Source organism: Notolepis coatsorum (assembly GCF_963971535.1).
Source record: "Notolepis coatsorum genome assembly, contig: SCAFFOLD_560, whole genome shotgun sequence".
Classification (NCBI taxonomy): Eukaryota; Metazoa; Chordata; class Actinopteri; order Aulopiformes; family Paralepididae; genus Notolepis; species Notolepis coatsorum.
The window spans coordinates 42,212-69,418 of record NW_028171834.1 but is presented as its reverse complement, the minus strand read 5'-3'; the positions used below and the strand labels follow the sequence as shown (position 1 = coordinate 69,418).

Genomic DNA, 27,207 nt, shown 5'->3' with positions numbered 1-27,207 from the left:
AGATTGTTTTTTTATCGCTTTATTTCCGTTTTCTAGCATTTTGAAAATCACTCGTTTTCACGGAAAAAAATTTAATCCATGATAATCGCCCTTTACTGGAATATTCTAGAACGTTGTCATTGTTCAGCCTATTTATGAATCGTTTTCAAATAAATGCTAGATTATCGATAGTATATGTGTGCGCATGCACGCTCGTGCCGCGAGCTGAAAATCGATTCTCCTAGTTACCGAACGCTCGCACAGCCAAACAGCAATATCACATAATCACATAAAAGCTTATATCTCCGTGAAAACAAGTCTGATTATCCTAAGACTGGTAACAGAGATTCCTTACCTGAGATCAGATGGTATCCAAATGGATTATTCCAATTCCTGATCGCCATTCGAAAAAATCAATCATTTTATTGATCCACCGAGTATAGTGTAAAAACACATAATCCCTGCTGCTCTGAAACTCCAGAGTGAAACTGGTCGACGGCGGTTGCATGAGTGAGAAGTAAAACGTGGATTCCGGGTTTTTTTTTCTCATTAATTTTCATTGAGTTCAATCCAAAAGGGTGAATTACCACCTGGGAGACGATAGGGGGCGCTTTTTTCACATCTGAGCGCCTGGAGTGGGTGATTTTCCAACGGTACACTTGGTTGATGAAATATGATTTCAGATCGCTAATAAAAAAAAATTAGAAAATACGAGAATTCTCGTGAGTGGGCATTCAACCCGCGGGGGGTAAACCCGAGAAAACTCGGGTTGGGCAATAAAAGTGTTAAGAGGCTGTGTTCAAAACTATGTGTTCCCTTCACTGACCCCGATATCGATAGTGAAGGAAATCGATGATTTGCATTTTGGTGTATAACCGATATAGTGATGAGTTTTAAGAGGATAATACCATTATCATCATTTTCAGCATGTATGTCTGTCTCCAGCCAAACTGGGCAGAGGGCCGTTATCAGCTGGGTGAAAACAGAGCAGGGAGCAGTCAATGTTGTAGCAGCGAGCAGGGTGTCTGCATTCCATCAGCACATAACAACTGATATCAACAGTGCCGTTGCTATAGTGATCTGGGTCAAATAGCTGTGGTCAAAGATGGCAGCCTCACATAGTAACGAGGAAAGGGGGCAGGCCCGTCGTTGCTATGACGAAGATCATATAACTAAGGTTTCTTCCGGGTAAGGGCAGACTAAGAGAAGATCTAGACACAAAGCTGACGCGAGCGGACGTGGATCAGAGACGTTCATCTCTCTCTCACCCTCGCCGGTGGGGGAGGGGAGATGACACATCATCATTAGCTTCGGCTAACGGGAGAAGGGTTGTGGCTAACGACGAGGCCTTAGCCACCATTGGACTAAACAGCAGAAGACGATAGTATAATGAATTTAGTGTTCCATCAAAGACTTTTTCAAGGACAATACGAAATGGGTAACATCTGAGGCTTTTCTTTATGTAATAAACAACGTTTTCCAAGAAAGGTACTACGCGGCCTAGTGTCAAATTCTTATGCTTACGGATTGCATTAAAGGGGGATGACAAAGATTGTACAGTCAGTATGAGACGTCGGAGAGATAAAACACAACGCAGAGTCAACGGATACAGAGGTGATAAGTGACACAAGCCAACAGATGAAGAGGTGATACTGGCTGATTGATCGAAATCTAACAATACCGATAACTTTCTGCTCCTCAAGGTCGATACCGATAACCGATAATATATATATATTTATTGTATTATATATATATTTTTTTTTAATGTATATTCCTGTAGTTTTGACCTAACCAGATTTATCATGACATGAGCGTTACTACTATGAACAAAACAAAGCCAAGAGGACAGTTTTGACTCTTCAAATAAAGTGACTATATTTATTTTTCCAAATAAATATAATTTGAGTCAATCACAAAATTCACAATCCGTCAATGTCATTAACAATGTGTTTCCCTGAACAATGAGTGAACTAAAAACCAACAGGTATTGTGCTTTGTCAGCAGATAAAACATTTGACGCTATAGGAGAGGAGACTGTTGTGGTCTTGGTCCATGAAACAACTATCACTTGGCATTTATAGGACAGCACGCCTCAAAAAGAATTAAATAAACCAAACAAACATCACAGGTCCATATGTCCGTGGTGAAACTTACGTGCTGTGATTGCTGGCTGCTTTGTCACGTGTCTGGTGGCCCCAGCAATCACAGCGCTCCTACTGTAAAATGCGGAAGCAGCCATTTTAGCGAAGGCTGGTTCAGTGATTTTTTTACTCGTTTATAAAAATGATTTAAAATGTTTATTAGCAACGTCGAGCTTTAGCAAGTTACGTGACTACGTCACAGCCAGGCATGAGAAAGGGAGTGCTGGATTTGTTAAAAACACCCTCTTCCTAAACCACACGCTATCAGTCGTACCACAGTACTGGCAAAACGGGAGGAGCCTATAGTAAAAACAAACGCCCTTCATCCCAATCAGGGCTCTACAGTGCGACCATATTGCTCGCATATGCCCCTAAAAATATGTGTGTGCGAACCTGAAAAATCAATTATGCGCATGGTGTGCGAGTGCAGATTACAGCCTCAGTCGTCCTTTTTTTTTTTTTTTCTCCGCTGAGAATCGTTAAAAAACTACAAGTCCCACATTGCACTCAAGCCAACGGTCCAATCACAGTAGAGTGACATGACTGGTTTCATGGGAAATAAAGCAAATGACCAATCTCTCATTTTGCTTGTTTACGTCCTGAAACTCCGCCATTGCGATCAGGGCTCTGCGTTTTCCGAGACACTAACTTATTATATAGTCTTACCAATAGCAATAGATTTTAGAACACCTAGATTTATCGATGGCAATAGTAATATAACGGTAATGCAACAAAACGAATGCCTTGCTTTGTTAATCATAACGTTGATGCAGTAGCGTATTATGTCGTTGTGTTGGCTGTAACGGACATGACAATAACATAACGTGTACACATTAAAATTGCGATAATCTATTCTAACATTTTCAAATCGATGCAGTTGAATTTTCCCCTTAGGATCGATGCATTGTTACACCCCTACACCAAAGTCACTGGCCCACTGTGTATCTGTGTGTATAATAACTTGGCTAGCGTTATCAACAGCAGAGATGGGCAATAGGGTCCAGCTGCAGCTTCGGACGGCCGGAGTGCAAGTGATGTGACGTAATTGCCAGACTCGACTGTCAATCAATGGTCTACCTGACACTAGGGATGGGTACCTTTCACATTTGAACCGATACGGTACCGGTACCTGTGAATCGATACCGGTACCCAACGGTACCTTTTTTCGGTACTTTAGTCTCAAGAAATTTTATTTATCTACCTCAGTCACGAAAAAAATAATCCAAACTTCAAATAACTACAATTTCGACAGTTTTCGGCTTGCCATTGCTCCGACTGCTTTGTTGTTGAATCAAGTCAAATCATAGGTAAGCATATATTGTGCGTGTGAATGTTGACATATAAAAAAAAAAAAAAAGGATAATTTTATTTTGGTATCTCACTTGAATCGATACTCGGTAGTACCGACGTGTTTCGGTTCGGTACCTCAAAAGTACCGAATTCGGTACCCATCCCTACCCCAAACTCATAAACAATGTTTCTGTACTGGAGGTGTACAGTATTTCAATAGGCAACCATGAAAGGATAATTTTTCTAGAAGAGCAACACTAGCCAAAACATAGGCATTGTATGCATAAAAGGGGCAAAAGCTAAAGTTAAGTGACTGTTACTTTTGTAGCAGTAGTTTGATTTGATAGTTTATTAGATAGGGACAGCACATGTTAATGAACATCAAGTACAAAATACAAAATGTAAACATGCAGGGTTGTAGCAAGAGCTAATTTACACACGTACAAATATACACAGTACAAATATACATTTATTTAAAAAAATTTAAAAATAAACTCTGTTACTTGAAATATTTTATAAAAGGTTAGCGTAGAGCCCTGCCAATCCACCCACACCGCATTTTTTTTATTATATATTATCGGAGCTATCAATAGTTTTATCGGGTTTATCGGGATGACGTCATAATTGCTGATATTGGCCCGATAATTATCGACCCGATAATTGTCGTGCATCCCTTATATTAACCCTCTGGTATCTGTCTATATTAACCCTCTGCTATCTGTATATATTAACCCTCTGGTATCTGTATATTAACCCTCTGCTATCTGTATATATTAACCCTCTGGTATCTGTATATTAACCCTCTGCTATCTGTATATATTAACCCTCTGGTATCTGTATATTAACCCTCTGCTATCTGTATATATTAACCCTCTGCTATCTGTCTATATTAACCCTCTGCTATCTGTATATATTAACCCTCTGGTATCTGTATATTAACCCTCTGCTATCTGTCTATATTAACCCTCTGCTATCTGTCTATATTAACCCTCTGCTATCTGTCTATATTAACCCTCTGGTATCTGTATATATTAACCCTCTGCTATCTGTATATTAACCCTCTGCTATCTGTATATATTAACCCTCTGCTATCTGTATATTAACCCTCTGCTATCTGTCTATATTAACCCTCTGCTATCTGTCTATATTAACCCTCTGCTATCTGTATATTAACCCTCTGCTATCTGTATATATTAACCCTCTGCTATCTGTATATTAACCCTCTGCTATCTGTATTTTAACCCTCTGGTATCTGTATATTAACCATATTAACCCTCGACTATCTGTCTATATTAACCCTCTGCTATCTGTCTATATTAACCCTCTGCTATCTGTCTACTATCCGAGTGAAGATACTGGTATCCTATGAAACTAGACGACTAGCTTGTCTGGGAGGGAGGGGGCTAAATCATGCTACTAGCTCGTCTGGGAGGGAGGGGCTAAATGCTAAATCATGCTACTAGCTCGTCTGGGAGGGAGGGGGCTAAATGCTAAATCATGCTACTAGCTCGTCTGGGAGGGAGGGGGCTAAATCATGCTACTAGCTCGTCTGGGAGGGAGGGGGCTAAATCATGCTACTAGCTCGTCTGGGAGGGAGGGGGCTAAATCATGCTACTAGCTCGTCTTGGAGGGAGGGGGCTAAATCATGCTACTAGCTCGTCTGGGAGGGAGGGGGCTAAATCATGCTACTAGCTCGTCTGGGAGGGAGGGGGCTAAATCATGCTACTAGCTCGTCTGGGAGGGAGGGGGCTAAATCATGCTACTAGCTCGTCTGGGAGGGAGGGGGCTAAATGCTAAATCATGCTACTAGCTCGTCTGGGAGGGAGGGGGCTAAATGCTAAATCATGCTACTAGCTCGTCTGGGAGGGAAGGGGCTAAATGCTAAATCATGCTACTAGCTCGTCTGTGAGGGAGGGGGCTAAATGCTAAATCATGCTACTAGCTCGTCTGGGAGGGAGGGGGCTAAATGCTAAATCATGCTACTAGCTCGTCTGGGAGGGAGGGGGCTAAATGCTAAATCATGCTACAAATGTAGGTTTCAAAGGGGGTCAAAGACTTCTCACCTCAAGATATGTGAATGAAAACGGGTGCTATGGGTTCTACAGCCACCACTCTCCTCTTTACATACATGCCCACTATATGCTAAACCCATGCAGTTTGGGGCAAGAACCATGCAGTACAAATGTGTTATTTTCACCTATTCTAAAAATAGGGTATGACTGGAAGTTTTAGACTCTTGTGGATCCAATCAGCCCAGCTGTCTTCATGTGTGGTGATGTTAGTCCCCATAGCAACCATCTGTCTTCATGTGTGGTGATGTTAGTCCCCATAGCAACCATCTGTCTTCATGTGTGGTGATGTTAGTCCCCATAGCAACCATCTGTCTTCATGTGTGGTGATGTTAGTCCCCATAGCAACCATCTGTCTTCATGTGTGGTGATGTTAGTCCCCATAGCAACCAACTGTCTTCATGTGATGTTAGTCCCCATAGCAACCAACTGTCTTCATGTGTGGTGATGTTAGTCCCCATAGCAACCAACTGTCTTCATGTGTGGTGATGTTAGTCCCCATAGCAACCAACTGTCTTCATGTGTGGTGATGTTAGTCCCCATAGCAACCAACTGTCTTCATGATGATGTTAGTCCCCATAGCAACCAACTATCTTCATGATGATGTTAGTCTCCATAGAAACCAACTGTCTTCATGATGATGTTAGTCTCCATAGCAACCAACTGTCTTCATGATGATGTTAGTCTCCATAGCAACCATCTGTCTTCATGGTGATGTTAGTCTCCATAGCAACCAACTGTCTTCATGATGATGTTAGTCTCCATAGCAACCATCTGTCTTCATGATGATGTTAGTCTCCATAGCAACCATCTGTCTTCATGATGATGTTAGTCTCCATAGCAACCAACTGTCTTCATGATGAGGTTAGTCCCCATAGCAACCATCTGTTTTCTTGGTGATGTTAGTCTCCATAGCAACCATCTGTATTCATGATGAGGTTAGTCCCCATAGCAACCATCTGTCTTCATGGTGATGTTAGTCCCCATAGCAACCAACTGTCTTCATGATGATGTTAGTCCCCATAGCAACCAACTGTCTTCATGATGATGTTAGTCTCCATAGCAACTAGAGTTGTTCCGATACCGATACCAGTATCGGAAATGCCGCCGATACTGCCTAAAATGCTGGTATCGGTATCGGCGAGTACCCTCTAATGTTGCGCTCCGATACCATATGACGTAATTTATCAACAACACTGCGGACGTTGGGCTCTGTAGATATACCCTACTCGCTGAGTGAGCATTATAAAACAAACGTGTGCTTAATCGACCGTGAATTAAAGTGTCAATTGCCATTTGTCATTTTAACAGCAGAGCAGATACTTTCTTAAAATGCCATCGTCCCGACAGCGCTGTTGACGGGGAGCTCTGATGAGTTCGCTTGGTGGCTGGTGTTATTAGCATTGAACAGCTAACCGAAAGCTAGCTTTGACGTTAACTTGGCTAAAGTTGGGGCTATTCATAATCCAGCAATAATGGCTGCAGATCTGCAAGCAAAGTACAGCAAGTTGGCAAAGGAGTATTCCAAGTTAAATCACAATGTCACCGGCAGTAACGTTACAGTCTTTCCATATACCGGTAGCTCATGCTAGCTAACCTAGCTCACGGTAACGTTGTCATTGCACAATTGCACGTTGCGTACACAATTAATGACATGTTGCAGACAGCCATATCGGCGACAATGTTTAGCTTTTAGTGCCAAATGATAAGAGTCTGAGGCGGAGTCTCAAAAGAGAATGTTGAATATTTATTGTGCAAAAATCACAACAACAGAGCCTCTGGTACTAAACGGAGCCTTCTTGTGGAAGCAAGTGCAGCAACAAATAATGTCTGTGTGGAACTACAGGGCTGTACGCTAAGCTTTTTCACTAGGGCACACTTGCCCCTAAATGAGAAATTTAGGGGCAAAAAATATTTTTAGGGGCACATTTTTTAATAACAATTTTACCATTATAGTGAAAAAAATATGTTCCTCCTGCCTCATTACTGTGGTCCTTTTATTTAACATTTAAGTGCTTTTGTTGTCAGGTTTGTATCTTTTATAATGAACCAACTGAACTTCGTATTACCACAGCTGCAAACATTTCTTCTTTCATTGATAACGGTGTATTAACAGTGTTCATAGTCAGTATCTGCTGCACACTGCAACACAGCTCTAAGACATACACTAAATCATGCTCGCTGTTTCTCTTTCTCCCTCTCTCTTCCACACACACACACACACACACACACACACACACACAGAGCTCCCTCCCCGGGCCCCTGTCCTGTAAGGTATTGGCTTGTGTTGCTACACGGACACATTTGTATGTTGCACCATGGTACTTCCTGGCTTACAGAGTACAGACTAGTAAACAAACACTCCGTCTCTTATTATATGTGAACTAAAGAGTACAAGGTTTACACAACAGCCCCCACCCCTTGTTTTATTGTATTTGTACCTGTACTACCTGCTGTCAGCTGTTTATCTCTCTCTGTGAGCTTGATTAGCTAGCGTTAGCTAGCGTTAGCTCCGCGGCTAAGCCTGAACTAAATCAATGACTAGGTTCTAAAGCATTTCGAGTAGTTTTCACTGCACATAGAAGTAGCCAAACAGCGGGAGCATTTTGGGAGTATATAACCAAAACCCAGGCAATTTCGAGCCCTTGGCTTGCCTTAAGGAATCAAATAGTCTGCCATTAGCTACATGCTAACATGCTAACGTTATAACGGTCGGGAAAACCTGGCAGCGATAAGGGAATTGAAAGTCACAGGCACGCGATTCCATGAAGAAATGAGCTATGAAGAAACTTTACTTTTCGTCATAGCTAAATCAGACAGTCAGCCAGTCTATCAGAGTGAGTGCTCAGCCTTGGATAATTTAGGAGTGAAATGCGAATGCAAGGCTTGAAACCACTACTCGCAAGCCCGCCCCCAAATATTATTTACCAATCGCAACGGCCAATTAAAGGGGCAATTCGCGATAATCTCATCGCAGTGTACAGCCCTGAACAGGGACCGAAACTAAAGCCCGCCGCCCGCCAGGGGCGGGCTGTTTTTACCTTTGGCGCATGACACTTAGAGGGCTGCCCGCCGTGTGGCGTGTAGACGTGTAGTTCATAACTTCATAACGATACTCTTGTGCGAGTACAGATTATAGCCGCTCGTCTTTTTTTTCTCCGCCGCGAGATCGTTAAAAAACTACAAGTCCCACATCGCACTAGGTCCAATCACAGTAGAGTGACGTGACTGGTTTCATGAGAAAAAAAGCAAATGACCAATCGGAAGCTATCTGGCTTGTTTACTTCATCTGCTCTAGTCTATATCGGACCTCCAAGAGCTAACGTCACTGTTTAAACAATGACCCAGTCAACTATTCACTTTTAGTTTAATACATGACGAGGCATTGTCTAACGGTATCTAGCTGGCTAGCTACTGATAGCTGCTGATATCAACAAATGCTCCAGCAATAGTCTACTCGAGTGCATAATACCTCCGGTCCCTCGTTAGCTAGCTTAGCTAGCTCACGTTGATCCATATGTCCCAGTAAACTAAATTGTCTTAACGTTATCTACCGGGCTAGCAGTAGCTACAGATAGCTCCTGATATCAATGTCTTATAACATTGATTGAATGCGTATTCTAGCTGAGGGCATGTTGAATGTGATTTGACAAAAGAACGGTAACGTTATAAATAGGTCCAGCTGCATCGCCGGAGAATCCTTGCATGCTGAATGTAGGGTCTAGCTGAATATAGGGTCTAGCTGCAGGGCCGGAGAATCCTTGCTGGAGCTGGAGACTACTCAAGTATACACCAGCGTTTCCGTTAGCCGGTAATTACCGGTATTTGACCGGCAAAATCTGTTGAAGTCCGACATATTTAATCTCTCCGGTCATAATGTCCTGTGAAAATAATTCCCTCTAAACACAATTTGATTATTTGAATTGTATTAAAATAGGCTAAAATTAAATAGCCTATGCGATGAACGAAACAAACAATCATTACATTTGTTTCATCGTTGCTTCACCAAACAGCCGGTCTAATAATGACATCCTGTTGTCAGCGCGAGCTGGCTGCTGATATATTTGCGAGAAGCATCCATCTGCCGGCCGGCAGGGTGCAGTACTCCAATTCAGCCATTGGCAATTCAGCTGTTGGGTGGGGGCGCTGCTGAGCGGTTTCCAGACCGGACCTAAAAACACTGCTGCTTCATGCTTCACGTAAATATATCAGCAGCCAGCTCGCGCTGACAACAGGATGTCATTATTAGACCGGCTGCTTGGTTTCGTTCATCGCATAGGCTATTTAATTGTAGCCTATTTTAATACAATTCAAATAATCAAATTGTGTTTAGAGGGAATTATTTTCACAGGACATTATGACCAGCACCACCTCGTTGGGAGGTGGAGATATACATCACGCAAACCCATGATAATGTTGCCGTCTCTCTCTGCCAAATTTCTCAGTTCTTCGCTTGATATAATTAATACAAATGTCCAATATAACGGAATTCGTTAGCTCATAAAAATGTGATTATAACAGACTGCTGTTTATTAAGGTCGGGCAGACTGCCCACCGACACCTCAAGTCGGCAGCAGCACGAAGTCTCGAGGGACTTATTTTATTTGGAATATATTAATGACTGTATATACGCAAAAGTAGCCTAGTTTTAAGTTAAAATATTATAAATGCCTTGATGATGTCATTCTTTATATAGGCATATCAATTGTTTTTAAGCTCAATAAACTCTGACCGGAATTTATCCCATTTGTCCGGTAGATTGAAATCTACCGGACACTCAGACCTGCAAAAAAAAAATCTAACGGAAACCCTGGTATACACACAGACAGTGGAGCTGTTTGCAGATAGCAAGCATTTTGACTTATTGCGTGGTGGCGATGTCTTGCAGATAATACAACTACAAGTATGATTATATAATATATATTTTATTTAAAAAAAAAATTGTATATAAAATATATATATATATTTTTTTAATCAAAAAAAATTTGGCAGGTAAGAAATATGCTTGGCGGGTAGACTCTTCCCATCTACCCGCCACTGGCCGGTGAGTCAAAAAGTTAATTTCGCTCCCTGGCCCTGAACTAATGTGCCAACAACCTTTCCGTGGGTGAACTCATTGAGATAGTTTTCAATTACTGATACTAATACTAATCTATACAATCACCTGTTGTTGAATAAATACCATTACTTTATAGTTATTACTAAAAAACAGTATATATAAAACAGTAGCTGTATTAAAAAAAAAAAAAAAAAAAAAACGTTTTATAATTTATATAATATTTTTTTATTTTTTTAATGTATGCACTGGTATCGGATAAGTATCGGTATCGGCCGATACCCAAAGCTTAGGTATCGGAATCGGATCGGAAAGGAAAAAATGGTATCGGAACATCTCTAATAGCAACCAACTGTCTTCATGATGATGTTAGTCCCCATAGCAACCATCTGTCTTCATGATGATGTTAGTCCCCATAGCAACCAACTGTCTTCATGGTGATGTTAGTCTCCATAGCAACCAACTGTCTTCATGGTGATGTTAGTCTCCATAGCAACCAACTGTCTTCATGATGATGTTAGTCCCCATAGCAACCAACTGTCTTCATGATGATGTTAGTCTCCATAGCAACCATCTGTCTTCATGATGATGTTAGTCTCCATAGCAACCAACTGTCTTCATGATGATGTTAGTCTTTAGGCTAAAGACAGTGTGTCTGTGGGGCTAAAGACAGAGTGTCTGTGGGGCTAAAGACAGAGTCTCTGTGGGGCTAAAGACAGTGTGTCTGTGGGGCTAAAGACAGTGTCTCTGTGGGGCTAAAGACAGTGTGTCTGTGGGGCTAAAGACAGAGTGTCTGTGGGGCTAAAGACAGAGTGTCTGTGGGGCTAAAGACAGTGTCTCTGTGGGGCTAAAGACAGAGTGTCTGTGGGGCTAAAGACAGTGTCTCTGTGGGGCTAAAGACAGAGTCTCTGTGGGGCTAAAGACAGTGTGTCTGTGGGGCTAAAGACAGAGTGTCTGTGGGGCTAAAGACAGAGTGTCTGTGGGGCTAAAGACAGTGTCTCTGTGGGGCTAAAGACAGAGTGTATGTGGGGCTAAAGACAGAGTCTCTGTGGGGCTAAAGACAGAGTGTCTGTGGGGCTAAAGACAGAGTGTCTGTGGGGCTAAAGACAGAGTGTCTGTGGGGCTAAAGACAGTGTCTCTGTGGGGCTAAAGACAGTGTCTCTGTGGGGCTAAAGACAGAGTGTCTGTGGGGCTAAAGACAGAGTGTCTGTGGGGCTAAAGACAGTGTCTCTGTGGGGCTAAAGACAGAGTGTCTGTGGGGCTAAAGACAGTGTCTCTGTGGGGCTAAAGACAGAGTGTCTGTGGGGCTAAAGACAGAGTGTCTGTGGGTCTCAGGTTCTAAAGACTTGATAAGTGATGATATCCATACGGGCTCTCAGCCTAAACAACCAGAACAGCATCGGCACCACAACAAGGTTCTGACCGGACCTCTCAAAACCCAACGAAGAAGCTTCATAGCCAAGTGTTTGTAGCCTACATCTGTTTAGGGCTCCGGCCTGTAGTACCCCCCCACCCCCACCCCCCACACACGCATATTCATGCATTATCATGTCACACACACACGCACACACAGTACACGTGCACAGAGTGTGTATGGGGTTATTAGACCGTGGTCATTGGACACTTACTTCATCTGTTTGACGATAGTGCTCTTCCCCGACTCCCCAGCGCCTGGGGACACACAAGACACACCGTGTGAGAGACCAAGTGTGTGTGTGTGTGTCTCTGTGTGTGTGTTTCTATGTGTGTGTGTTTCTATGTGTGTGTGTTTGTGCATAACGTGTGTGTGTTTGTGCATAACGTGTGTGTGCATGTGTGTGTGTGTCTATCTGTGTGTGTGTGTGTGTGTGTTTCTATATGTGCACTGTAAAAAATGTATGTTTTTTCACGGGAAATTCACTGTATTATTTTACAGATTACTTTTGTTTTTCTACTTAATGTCTAAATATGCCATATAAATACAGTAAATGACCTTTTATCAGATTATCAGTTGTAATCTGTAAATGTATTTGATCTTACTGTAATTTGACAGTAAGTATTGGGCAACCATTGATGCCAGACATTTACCGTTTTCTTGCAGCTTTTTTTTTCTTACAGTGTGTGTGTGTGTGTGTGTGTGTGTGACTGTGTGTGTTTATATCTGTGTGTGTGTGTGTGTGTGTGTGTTTATATCTGTGCGTGTTTCCATCTGTGTGTGTGTTTATATCTGTGTGTGTGTGTGTTTATATCTGTGTGTGTGTGTGTTTCCATCTGTGTGTGTGTTTATATCTGTGTGTGTGTGTGTTTATATCTCTGTGTGTGTGTGTGTGTGTGTGTGTGTGTGTGTGTGTGTGTGTGTGTGTGTGTGTGTGTTTCTATCCATGTGTGTGTGTGTGTGTGTGTGTGTGTGTGTGTGTGTGTGTGTGTGTGTGTGTGTGTGTGTGTGTGTGTGTTTCTATATCTGTGTGTGTGTCTATCTGTGTGTGTGTGTTTTTATCTGTGTGTGTGTTTCTATCTGTGTGTGTGTGTGTGTGTGTACAACACTTAAAACCCTAAGTGAATGGACCAGTGGGAAGTGGAGATGGAATGGAAGATGGATGGATGGGGGCCGCCCGCCCGCCCACACATCTACACACCTCCCTTCATCCCTCATTCCCTCTGACTTATTAAACACAGGAACACAGGGCGGCTCCAGGGGGGTGTTTTGGTTATCGGTGTTAAAAAAATATATACTTTCCTACCACCATTCCATCACCACCAGCACAATAATGACCCAACAGCCTGTAACACGCTCCGAATGCGCCGAGACAACAGGCATATATTCCTTTCACATTCAGTTCACTTCCAGATGTTTTGGGGGTGGGGGGGGTTCCTTACCGAGCAGCAGTAGCTTCACGTCCTTGGCCGCCGTCATGCCGTCTTCCTTCAGTTTCTTCTCGATGGCTTTGCTCTGGTCCAGGGCGAGCCGCTCCTCGGCGCTCAGAGTGCAGCCCATGGCGAGGGAACACAGCTTGAACACGGTTACCGGGGGGGCCTCCAGGGAGATAACGGGCTCACAGCTTGGACACGGTTACCGGGTGGGGGGGGGCCTCCAGAGAGAGAACGGGCTCACAGCTTGGACACGGTTACCGGGTGGGGGGGGGGCCTCTCCAGAGGAACGGGCTCAGTTTAACCCAGACTCCGTGTGTGTGGTGGTGTCGCCGAAACACCAAATGGAAGGAAGGACCAATCCCTTTTTTTCTTTGCCCCTTCTTCTCCTTTTTTCCTCGCAACGCCCTCGATCCCTCTCTCTCTCTCTCTCCCTCCCTCTCTCCCTCTCTCTCCGGTACGATCGGGATCTACAGCTAAAGCATTAAAAAGATCCACTCGGTTCGTTATTATTAATACAACGATCAGGCTTCTGCTCGGTGAGAAAAGCCAGCTATACAACAACTCGCCTCCGTCGTTTTCTTTGCGCGTATAGCGGTTCCTCTCACAGTTTGTCCCGTTATCCGTTTTTTCTTGTGTCGGTAAAATCACGGGTTTCCAGCGGTCTCTCTCTCTCTCTCTCTCTCTTCTCCGTTAGAGCGGAGCTGGCATCGTCCGGTTGCTGACCAGTGACCACTGAAGCTCTCTCACGGTGGACGGACGGTGTGTAGCGGCGGCGGCGGGACTCGACTCGGGGCTGCGCTCTTCGGTATAACGGGCTCCGTCTCTCTCCTAGCTGCTGCTGCTGCTGACGTCAGAGGAGGAGGGAGGGAGGGAGGGAGGGAGGGAGGGAGGGAGGGAGGGAGGGAGGGAGGGAGGGAGGAGGAGGAGAGATAGAGAGAGCTGAGGGAGAGAGAGAGAGCTGAGAGAGAGCTGAGGGAGAGAGAGAGAGCTGAGAGAGAGAGCTGAGAGAGAGAGAGGGCTGAGAGAGAGAGAGAGCTGAGAGAGAGAGAGAGATGAGAGAGAGAGAGAGCTGAGGGGGAGAGAGCTGAGAGAGAGAGAGAGCTGGGAGAGAGCGAGAGCTGAGAGAGAGAGCTGAGGGAGAGAGAGAGAGCTGAGAGAGAGAGAGCTGAGAGAGAGAGAGAGAGAGCTGAGAGAGAGAGAGAGCTGAGAGAGAGAGAGCTGAGAGAGAGTTCTGTAAGATTATCCTACATGTCCAGAGGAAAACTACAAACAATGCATGCAGGGCAGAATTAGGCCGTTACCCACTAACACTAAAAATACAAAAAAGAGCAATTAACTTTTGGACACACCTAAAACGAAGTGACCCCCTCTCGTACCATTATCAAGCCCTGCAGTGCCAAGAGCTGAGGAGCATCAGGAACCCCCTTACCCAGCTGGTCCTGAGGCTGAGTCCACAAACCTGCTCTCTTAACACACCTCAGGAACAGAACACATCACCAATCAGAATCAATCAAATTACTATACAGCTAAAACCAGTGGTGCGTTATTGAAATCATCTGGGGTGACACGCACCACGTGCACGCGCGCTCCCGGCGCGTGCGCGCGCTCCCGCGAATGCGCATTTAATGTCCCCTCGCTTGGGCACAGACTAAAGACAGTGCCTAATTGCCTCTACGAATGGAATGTAACACGTCTTCACAACAAGTTAGGTGTGAATGTGTCTGAGAACGTATTTAACACACCTGACGACCGGCGCTATTGATATGCAAATAGCGAGTGAGCTTGCACACCGTGCTACCCCGTCCCATGAACAACGCATGCCTGGCTAAAACAAAACTACATCAACTATTGGAAAACACAAACAAAAGCACAGAGCAAAATGCAGTGCTATCTGGCTCTAAATCGACAGTACACCATAGCAGATTATTTGAGCATGGTGACTGATCAACAACTAAAAAGAACCTTGACAAAATACAGACTGAGTGAGCACAGCCTCGCTGTTGAAAAGGGGAGGCACAGGAAAACCTGGCTTCCTGCAGAGCAACGGCTGTGCTGTCATTGCACCATCAGTGAGCCTGAAACTGAGTGGCACTTCCTCACCAAATGTGAAAAATATAAAGATATTAGAGAAACGCATTTTAAAAAATTTGAATTAATAAAAAAAGGCTTTCTCGCACTACCAGATACAGAAAAACTACCAGTCCTACTAGGGGAGGACTCAACAAGCTGTGAGCTAGCAGCAGCATATGTTGCTGCCTGCCACAAACTGAGGGACAGTGAGTGACAGTCACCTGACATGTTTACGCCGTAATACTTGATGTTTTATTTTACGATGATATTTTGTATGTACTTATATCTGTTTGTAATCCATGTTTATGTTTAATATTGCTTTGGCAACATGTAGAAGTACGTCATGCCAATAAAGCCATTTGAATTGAATTGAATTGAGAGAGAGATGAGAGAGAGAGAGGAGGGGGATGAGAGAGAGAGAGAGCTGAGGGAGAGAGAGAGAGAGAGAGATAAAGTATTCCCAGTGGTGTGGCCTGGTAGTTTACAATAATAATAATAATAATAATAATAATAATAATAATAATAATAATAATAATAATAATAATAATAATAATAATAATAATAATAATAATAATAATAATAATAATAATAATAATAATAATAATAATAATAATAATAATAACAAATATATGTATAGACATATTAGTCTAGCACTTTTATTAAAACGGTCCACAAACCATTCATAGCTTACAGGCTTTTCAGAATGGTTTGTCATTTTCAATGTTGGACATATATGTTGACACAAACTATATTTCAGGCATTACTATCTCTCCCCCCTCTCTCTCTCTCTCTCTCTCTCTCTCTCTCTCTCTCTCTCTCTCTCTCTCTCTCTCTCTCTCTCTCTCTCTCTCTCTCTCTCTCTCTCTCTCTCTCTCTCTCTCTCTCTATCTCTCTCTCTCTCTCTCTCTCTCTCTCTCTCTCTCTCTCTCTCTCTCTCTCTCTCTCTCTCTCTCTCTCTCTCTCACACATACCCGGAGGCCTCTCTGTCTATCTGTCTCTCTGTCCCTCTATCTGTCTCTCTCTGTCTGTCTGTCTGTCTGTCTGTCTGTCTGTCTGTCTGTCTGTCTGTCTGTCTGTCTGTCTGTCTGTCTGTCTGTCTGTCTGTCTGTCTGTCTGTCTGTCTGTCTGTCTCTCTCTCTCTCTCTCTCTCTCTCTGTCTCTCTCTCTGTCTGTCTGTCTCTTTCTCTCTGTCTGTTTGTCTATCTGTCTGTCTATATTTCTGTCTGTCTTTATATATCTCTGTCTGTCTGTCTCTTTGTCTATCTGTCTGTCTGTCTCTCTGTCTGTCCCTCTGTCTCTCTGTCTGTCTATCTGGCTGTCTGTCTTTCTGTCTGTCTATATTTCTGTCTGTCTGTCTGTCTCTTTTTCTGTTTATCTGTCTTTCTATCTCTCTGTCTGTCTCTCTGTCTGTCTGTCTCTCTGTCTGTCTCTCTGTCTGTCAAGTCAAGTGTTTTATTTGTCACGGCATACAAGTATACAGTGAAATGTGGGGGGTCTTGCCCGCAACGATGTGCATAATACAATAGTAATATATAATAATATAATAAGAATCCAATAGAACGACATTGTGCAATAAACAAGTAAACAAAGTAGGCATATCGGTATATGTACATGAATTATTTACAGAGCATGGTAGGACATGCTAGGTCCTGTGGTAGTGCAATACACTGTTAGCTACTGATGAGGCACTGGGTCTTTATGTACACTGCTATACAATGCTATATTATACAATCTCAAGTTATACTATACTATTCTTAAAGTGACCTTTCCTTTTGTAAAGTGACCATAAGTGTGAGCGTGTGCAGCATGAGTGTGTGTGTGCTCATGTTACTGTAAAGTGGCTGCTAGTGTGTGAGCGTGTACAGTGTGTGTGCTGTGTGTGTGCTCATGTGTGCTTGTGTGTGGAGAGTTCAGTGTTCAAGGCTCTGATGGCCTGGGGGAAGAAGCTGAGCCGAAGTCTCTCTGTCCTAGTTGCTGGTGTTCGCAGGTGTTTGCCTGACCGTAGCAGCTTGAACAGGCTGTTGTTGGGGTGGTGAGGGTCTTTCATTATTCTGCAGGCTCTGGATTTGCACCTCTTGTTATAGGATCTGCAGGGGTGGTAGTGCAATACCCGTAGTATGCTCAGCTGAGCGTACCACTCTCTGTAGGGCCTTCTTGTCCTGTGCCGTGCTGTTTCCATACCAGGCAGTGATTTTTCCAGTCAAGATGCTCTCTACAGCTCCGGAGTAGAAGGACTGGAGTATCTTCCCCGATACTCTGAACTTCCTTAACTGTCTCAGGTGGTAGAGGGGCTGCTTCGCCTTTTTTACGACTGAGTCTATGTGTCAAAAGCAAGTATTCATGTCAATGAACATGTCAGTGTCATCAAAATGAAAAGTCCTGACACCATTGCCATGTTTTCATTATGACAGTTCACTCTGTAAGTGTTTTCCAATGCAAAAAAGTCAGATCTTGGTGACACTTCCTGAAAATGCTCAAGACAGCACTATACACTATTTGCACAGCCATTTTAAATCTACAGTTACACATTGCTGTATTTAGTGAGGTCAATGAGTACAAGACACTGAATACGTATGTTTCACATTTTTACTACATAATGCGCTTTGCAATTCTAATTTGTTCACAGCATTGTGCAAAAGAAAAATACAAACTAATTTACAACAAACATAAGAAACACCCTTTGGGTATAAGTTTAAGTTTATTTGGATCCCCATTAGCCAGAGCAGTGCTGGGGCTTTTCTTCCTGGGGTCCATAACACGTAAAATACAGTTACAGACTTATACACTCACAACATTCACATGTCATACAGACAATTAAAACAAAAATAAAAACTCCTCATCAAATTCATAATACAATACAAAATATATACGCCTAATGAATTCATAATACAATACAATAATGCCTACTCATAATTAATTCATAATGCAATACAGCATAATATACTATTTAGCTTTTACATACATTATCTATGTTCATATCAGCCAATTATACAATCTTTTAATAATATAATAATAATAATATAATATAATAACTTTATTTGTATAGCACTTTTCATACAGAGGTTGCAGTTCAAAGTGCTTCACAACAGTAAAAAAATACAGGCATAAGCGGGCATAAAAAGATAGACAGGTAGCAAGGTATGGCAAATCACAGTGTTTCACATTAGGATCTAGCATCCCAATAGGCTCTCCGCTTACAGTTTTCAGTAACACAAATAGTCAAAATAGTTTAAAATGATTCAGTTAAAAAATAGTCAAAAAATTATAAAATAGAACGGACTTAAAAAATACAGGCATGAGCTAGGTATGGCAAATCACAGTGTTTCACATTAGGATCTAGCATCCTAATAGGCTCTCTATTCAGTAATACAAATAATCACAGTGTTTCACATTTGGATCTAGCAAATAATAAAAATAGTTTAAAATGATTCAGTTTAAAAATAGTCATCAGTAAGAAGTAAAAAGTGCAATAACCGACACATGAATTTGATAGGCAGTGTATAAGAGTAGGCAGGGTAAGAATAGTGCAGGTAAATACAAGTTGTGTCAGGATATCCCTGATGTTTCCTCTTGCCACTAGGTGGTAGCAGATATCTATCAGTGAAATGCCTGAGCAAAGAGATAGGTTTTAAGCTGTCTTTTAAAGACGTCTAGCGAGTCGGCTTCCCTGATGTTTTGGGGTAGTTTGTTCCATAGTTTTGGGGCATAGTTGATAAAGGCTGCATTACCGATCCTCTTTTGACTGCTTCTGGGAGCCTCTAGTAGTCCAGCAGCTGATGATCGCAGTGTTCTTGCTGGTGTGTAATTTATTAGTGTTGTGTTGGCGATGTAGCTAGGTAGATATGAATGCATGAATTAGCTTCTCAGCATCGTCCTGATTAATAAATGGTCGTACTTTTGCTATATTTCTGAGATGGAAGAACGATGTTTTCGTCACTTTGCTAATATGAGAATTGAAGTTCAGTTCTGAATCTATGATAACCCCAAGACTAGTGACCTCAGATTTGATCCAAGGGGTTAGTCCCCCCAGGTTCTTTATTAATGTTTCTTTTTTAGTTTTGGAGCCGATAATTAGAATTTCAGTTTTGTTCTCGTTTAGTTTCAGGAGGTTCTTACTCAACCATTTATTTATTGCCAGTAAGCAGTCTGTAATAGGGCTAATCGCTGTATCATTTGGTTCAGCAGATATGTACAGTTGTGTATCATCCGCATAGCTATGGAAATCTACATTATGTTCTCTGATGATATCACCCAGCGGTAACATGTAAAGGGAGAAGAGTAAAGGACCTAAGCAACTCCCTTGTGCAACTCCATAGTTGTTGTCGTATATATCAGACATGTGATCTCCTAGTTTAACATAGAATTTCCTCCCTCTGATGTATGTTTTAAACCAGCCCAGCACATGTTCTGAGAAACCGACGATCGACGATCAAGACGATCGATTAGAATATCGTGTATCAAATGCTGCACTGAGATCTAACAGGATAAGGATGGAGATCTTATTCTCGTCAGAGTTTAGTCTGAGGTCACTGATTATTTTGGTGAGGGCAGTTTCAGTGCTATGATATTTTCTGAATCCTGACTGAAATTCTTCTAAGATGTTGTTTTCTTCAAGAAAGGAATTTATTTGAACTGAAACTATCTTTTCAAGTACTTTACTAATGAATGGTAGGTTGGATATTGGACGATAATTTGCCATTTCATTACTATCCAAGTTAGGTTTTTTTAGTAATGGCTTTACAACTGCTGTTTTAAAGGCATCTGGGAAAATACCAGTCCCAAGGGAAGTGTTTATGATATCTAGCACAGGGCTTGAAACACTATTAAACACCCGTTTGAAGAAAGCTGTATAATGTCTGAGGTGGAGGAGTTACATTCTGAGACAGTTTTGCAGAGTACATCTAATGTGATGCATGTGAAACTTCTCATGGTTACATTGCGCGGTTTGCCGCAATCAGCTTTATTTCCATCATGAGTAATGCTGGCCCTGATCAAGGTTATTTTGTTGTTAAAGAATAGTGCAAGTTCTTCACACTTAACCGTTGATGACTGAGGAGGTGTAGGGGCAGTGTTGAGTAGTACATTAATAGTGGAAAAAAAGATTCTGGAGTTTCCAGCATTTTCTGTAATGATTTTAGAGAAGTAATCTTTCCTTGCTAAGCGGATGGTTTTATTATAAGCAGTTAAAGCATCTTTGTATATATCACAGCATATGGTGGTTTTTGTTTTTCTCCATTTTCGCTCCGCTGCACGACATTTCCTTTTTTCTTTGTTGACCGTATTATAGTTCAACCAGGGCGTGGCTCTAGTTTTCTTCTTTTTCGTTTTTAATGGGGCGACAGAATTTAATATAGATGACATTGCATCATTGAGATTTTCTACCATTTCATTTAGAGAGCTGTCATGATTGTGTGGTTCATGTAGTCTGATAAGATCAATGAACTTTGATTCAGCCTTGTCGTTTAGGAGCCTCTTTTTAACTATGATTTCTTTTTTTGTTTTAGTAAGGGTTATTTGAGTATCAAAAAATATACAGTGATGGTCGGAAAGAGGTAATTCAGTTATTGAGATATTTGTTATGCTTAGCCCAGTTGTTGTTATAACTAAGTCTAGTGTATTCCCAAGCCTGTGAATTGCATTTGTTATATGCTGTATTAGGTCAAAGCTATCCAGTAGATTTTTTAGTTCTATAGTTTTGGAGTCTGTTTTCTTATTAAAATGGATGTTCAAGTCTCCATTTAGGATCACCTCATCATATCCGGTAACACATAGTGAGATCAGTTCAGAGAGCTCCTGTATAAATATTGGTGAGTGTCTAGGCGGGCGGTATATTGTGACAATAATAGTTGATTCTGTTTTGAGTTCAATGGCAAGATATTCCATTGACATGAACTCGCCTAGTTCTGTGATTCTAAACAAGAGTTTTGAGGAGAAGATTGCTGCAACTCCTCCGCCCCTTTAATTTTTTTCTGGGTATTTGAAAAAAGTTATAGTCTGGTGGACAAGCTTCTATCATTATTGATGTAGCTGTGTCATTATTTAGCCATGTCTCTACTAGGCAGATGCAATCTAAGTTATTTTCTTTAATCAGATCATTTACTAAGAATGTTTTATTATTCAGTGATCTGACATTTAGGAAAGCTAATTTTATTTGTTGGACTTCTTTAGAGGAGGTCTGCTTTGGCTTGACCTTGATGGCCCTGAGGTTAATAGCAGGTAAATGCATTGATGGCGTATATTTTTCACCATGCCATTGGCTGGTTATGATTACCGGTATGTTTTGAGAGATGGCATGGCAATTGTGCTATACTGCACCGTACTGACTGTACTGTGCTTTCGGGGACATTTGATCAGACGAGATGGCCTTGTGTGATATGGGGGGGGGGGGGGGGGGGGGACGCCTTGTGCTGCTGCTGCACCTCGTGGTGAGATTGTGTCCTCCGTGATTATCTCTCGTGCTGGTATGAGTTTGATATTCTTGGAGGAAGGCATGACGCATGTTTGCTGCTAGGAGCCTTGAACCTAAGTGATTTGGGAAGAAGCCATTTCTTTGAAAACGTTCTGGGTTATTCCAGAAAACATTGAAGTTGTCAATGAATTTCAGGCCGTGTACAAGACATGCAGACCCTAACCATGAATTAAAATGTAGGAGTCGACTGAAGGCTTCTTGTCCTCTGCCAAAGCATGCAATTGGTCCACTGATGGACACATCAGTGTCTATGTACACAGACTGATGTTTGTCTAGTGCAGGGGTCGGGAACCTATGGCTCGCGAGCCATATATGGCTCTTCTGGTGACAGCATATGGCTCCCAGAATTTTTTGAGTAAAAAAAAAAAAAAAAAAAATTGTAATACTTGTGATATTTCTTAATAATACTGTGTCACTTTAAAGTAAACAGAAATTAGTTTTGAAGATACAGCTAATAGTATCTGTAGCTGAAGATATAGCGAGCAGAGCTGGCGAGGGAACACAAGTGGACAGAAATTAAAAATCTTCAACCTGAAGACAGGCTGATTCTTAAAACTTGGAACGAGCTTCCTGTGACATACCACACAATGCAGCGTGAGTATTTCCGTTGTTGTGAAGGATCAGATTAAACCGAATATATATATTTATTTATGGATATATATTGAATAGTATTCGTATATCGTTTGATATCCCTTGTATATTCCTTGTACATATACACTGAATATCCCTTTATTCTACTATAGCCCATAATAGTCCATTCTCTTATTGGACAAAAGGACCAGGCGCCAGGGACAAGCCCCTGGCGTTCAAGTTCAAAGGTACCGACGAGACATGCCCTTACTAGCCCCAGCTCCGCGCAGGAATACGGCTACCGAAAGCAGAGCGGCACTACTTGTCCACTGTGCATATAAATATGGCGCAAGAAATGTAGAATTCCTCTTAGTCCTTTACCCTTCTACCCAACTAAGTAACAAGACGTGAAGCCTCACCCCACGATACCGCGTGCGGTGTAGTACGGCCTGTTTGGCCTTAGAATAGCAGTGAGACCTCGTGCAAATTAATAGCTGAATTGCCAGAGTTTGGCACCGTATTTCTATTAAGTAATAATAGTCTATTATGTATGGTGCATCGTTCGGTTAGAGTTCTAAAGTGAGCAGCACCCCCATCGTTTCCTCGCGTTATCTAGAGTCTTAACCAGGTTGGGCAGACCACGCGTGGTGCTTTCATCCGAGGAGTTCTGGGCGAGGACGAGTGGACCTGCACATTGGATTACCTACCCCGACGACTGCTGAGCCCTATACGGCATGGAATATCTATTTGCTTTGGTGCTTTGATTTGTGGAGCGGATAATCGCCAACACCGGTGAGTGTTGGATTTACCCCGAGAGGAGCCAAGGTGAGACGGCGCTCAGACCAGACTGAGGTCGCCTCGCTTCTTCTTCGTTGTGGACCGACAGCGACAGCTACAGCTATCGTCTACAAGAGAGCCCAAGTGTATTCATCTGCGGATCAAGGTTCTACGGGCACTGTGTTCTGTACCTGGACTCTCCCTAGAAATCGTTGACCAGACGGGATACAGCCGACGGCTCTCCTACCCCCCCTACTGGCTTACAACCGGCGGGACCCCTTCAGTATATTATCCAGCTATAATCATTAAGTGACCATAGATATAATCCCCTAAGAGCCAGGTTGTATACTTGCTTCCTGTGTAACCAGAGATTGGACATTCAGTGTTGATTTGCATACGAGTACTCATTTGCCTTACAAGAGCATCCAATTCAAATCATAAATGTAATCAGTAACTATTATATGTACCTTTTGCTATATATTAAATATTTGACTATTACCTTTGTGTGGACCTGATTTCATATGTGGGAAAGTGTTCATCATACTTAGATATCGTGTACTGTATGGCCAGTAATTAAAGTACATAAAGCGGTAGTGGTTTAATGATACCATACTTATCAATACAGTCAGGGAATTGTACCCCTCAGTTACAATTGGTCCTTCGAGCCGGATGGTAATTAGTGTAATATTAATATAGTGGTATTAATATTGAAATGGCCTATGATGAACACTCCACGAAACGGTCCTCCTAAAGTAGAACGCCCGCAACGTAGACGACAGCCACCTCAGTACTTAGAGGATTACGCCGTCAGTAAACTACCTAGCCTTCTACAAACAGTAAACGCAGTAAAAGTAGAATGTAAAATTATGTCCGACCCTATCAACCAGGATACCCCGACCACAGAGGCCCTAGTGGGTTCTAATGTAACTGACCAAGCTCACGGTGGGGACCAGGAGGGAACTGACACGACTTTACCCCCCGCCAATACCGAAGAAGTAGTCCCCCCAGAGCTCCGGGAGGAAGACAACCCTCCAGAGGTGGAACTCTGCACGGAACAAGATGAGGAGAGCGCCGAGGAGATAGAGCTCCAGGACTCCCCAACGAGTACAGCCAGGAGCGGCTCACCTCTACAAGCGTCTTCCCCCAGCGAGGCGGAGAGGATGCTGTCACAGGCGTTCCTCGTCAGCCTGACAGCCTCTACCGAACGCGATCGACTCCAGGGTGAACGCGATCGACTTCAGGGTGAACGCGATCGACTCCAAACACAGCAACGGAGCGAAGAAGAGCACATACGCCTGGAGATGAGACGCCTTCAGACGGAAGAGAATATGGCAAGAGACCGGTCCGACACCCAGCGCGCCGCTGACGGTGCCCAAAGAGAAGCAGAGCGCGACATCGCTCTCATCCAGCACGAAGCCGAGCGCGACAGACTACAGGGCGAGCGCGACAGACTACAAGCCGAGCGCGACAGACTACAAGCGCAGCTAATGGAGCCGCTGATCACCAGGGCAACACCCCCTCCCTCCACAAGGGGTTCCAGAGCCTCGTCAAGACACACGTCAAGGGCACCCTCCCCTAACCGAGCAGGCGACCTTGAACTCGACCACCAGAGAGAGTCTACACCCCCCTCCGAACTCATTCCCCGACCGGTCCAAGTGAGACCCAGCTACAAGGAAGGAACGGCGGACACCGCGGAGAGGCTAAATAGACGACTACAAGATTTAGGTGACCTGGCAGAAGAAGAAGAGGGAGAAGAGGAGAGTCAAGCCCGACAGCAGCACATTACTCCACAGGACCAGGAGGTCCAGTACAGCCCAGGCTATACCCCCGCGGCTCTGCGCTACAGACCCCCGACTCGATTCACGGGTGAGCATGCCGCACGACCAGTCCCGAGGAATAGCACCTGGACCAGCGGGCCATGGTACCCTGCCAGTACCAGCCCACCGAGAGGCGTAAGAAGAGACTCGCCCAGGAGGCCTCTCTCCCAACGCTCACCGATGTGCCAGCCATCCATGGCGTCATACATTGGCACACCGACGTTTCCAGACTTCACCCATGAGAATCGAGCACAGTACACGGAGCTCCGGATGTGCTTAGAGACAATGATGGTGGATGTCGCTGATGAACGCCACAAGTATGCAATATTATTGAAGCACCTGAAAGTGCCCCGAGCGCACAACATAGCGCTGGCCTATGCCACCTCTACGACCCCATACACCGCGGCTCTAGCAGCGCTGGACCAGAGATATGGACGTATATGGGATTACGTAATACAGGAGATAAGGCATATCGACGGCCTACCCCCAGCAACAGACAATCGCTCACTAGACGACCTGTCTATAAAAGTACAATCCCTGGTAGGGATGCTGGGGGCGCAACGAGAAAAGGGTATGCACGAACTATACGCAAACTCGAACGTCGAGAGGATTTTAGAGAAGCTGCCGCCCGCCCGACAGGAACGCTTCAGGCGGCAAAGAGACCACCGTGATCCTAACGGTCCCGAGCCATCCCTCCTAGATTTAGCCGACTTCCTGGCGAGAGAAGTCAGCAGCCTACGGCTGGATACGTTCGTGCGGAGCACGCCAAGCTCCAGAGAGGGACCTAGGAGAGTAAATGATGGCCGAAGATCGGTGACTGTCATGCACCAATCAGAATCAGTACCGAGCAGCAAGAACCACAGTACCCCCTCGACGAAAGAGAAGTGGAAGATGGTGTGCCCGTACTGCGAGAAGGAACACTGGTTGTCACAATGTGACCAGTTCAAGAAGATGACCGCTGAAGAAGTAAGTCACTGGATAAAGTCCAACAGGCGCTGTTACCGATGTGCACGCAGTCACATGGCAGCCGAGTGCCGCCTAAAGAAGAGGTGTAGTCGGTGTGACGGAGCCCATCTGGATGTCCTACACGACAGTAACAAAAGAAAGCCTGCACCATCCAACAGCACAAAGGCAAGTGTTATGTACATTGACCCCGCTAGCAGCAGCGGCGCCCAGGTGCTCTTAAAGGTGGTCCGTGTAACACTGAGTTACCAAGACAAGATCATGGACACTTACGCCGTCCTTGATGACGGGTCAGAGAAGACCCTTCTCCTCGCGTCCGCTGCGGCCCAGCTGGGGCTACGGGGGAGCGAGAACCAGATGACTATTCGGACAATAAGACGAGATCTAAAGTCGATAAAGGGCGAGAATGTCTCCTTCACTATCGCAGCAAGCGGGCAGCCAGAGAGACGGTACAGGATTACTAATGCTTTCACCAGCCAAGAAATAGGACTATCGCAGTACACCTACCCCATCGCCAAGCTGATGGAGAAATATGTGCACCTGCGTCAACTTCCTATCCCGCTCATAGACGGCGCCACCCCGACCCTGCTGATAGGCTCCGACCATGCAGACCTCATAGTCCCAATAGACCGGGTCCATACAGGACCCAGAGGTTGTCCTGCAGCAGTCGAGACCCGCCTAGGATGGACGTTACAAGGCCCCCTCGCCAAGTCTCTTAACCGAACAGCAGCCACTAGCTGCCTCCACTCCAGAGCGACAGAAGGAGACACCACACTCCTGCAGCATGTCGAGAGGCTATGGACACTAGAGACAATGCCCTTTAAGAACGAAAAGAAAGACATTCGTTCTAAGGAAGATATCTACGCTATAGCCCTCCTCGAGCACGGGACAAAGAGAGTCAACGTCAACGGAGTGGTGAGATACGCAACTCCACTCCTGAGGCGAGAGGGAATGCCCACCTTTCGTGCTACAAAAGAGGCGACGGAGCTGTATCTATTGAACACAGAGCGGCGCCTAGCCAGAGACCCCGCCCAAGAGACTGTGTACCGCGCTGAGATTAACAAGCGAATCACAGCGGGACACATAAAGAAAATTGACTGGCGACGTCGTGCGCTGCTCCGCGCCTCCCTGATCAAAGACGGCTTTGATCTCCGGC

General features: G+C 43.9%; 1 protein-coding gene across 1 annotated transcript in view; it reads right to left on the bottom strand.

Annotated features, from left to right (window-relative positions):
* LOC311248170 (guanine nucleotide-binding protein G(o) subunit alpha-like) overlaps window positions 1-14,200 on the bottom strand; it is a gene marked incomplete at its 3' end in the record, with an annotated part of 66,918 nt that extends 52,718 nt beyond the window's left edge. Inside the window, exons 1-2 of the mRNA XM_084339106.1 lie at window positions 13,392-14,200; window positions 12,164-12,206 (exon numbers count right to left, since the gene is read on the bottom strand). Of these exons, the coding sequence (XP_084195232.1) occupies window positions 12,164-12,206; window positions 13,392-13,509 (161 nt within the window). The remainder of the gene's footprint in view (window positions 1-12,163; window positions 12,207-13,391) is intronic.
* Window positions 14,201-27,207: the final 13,007 nt, after the last annotated feature.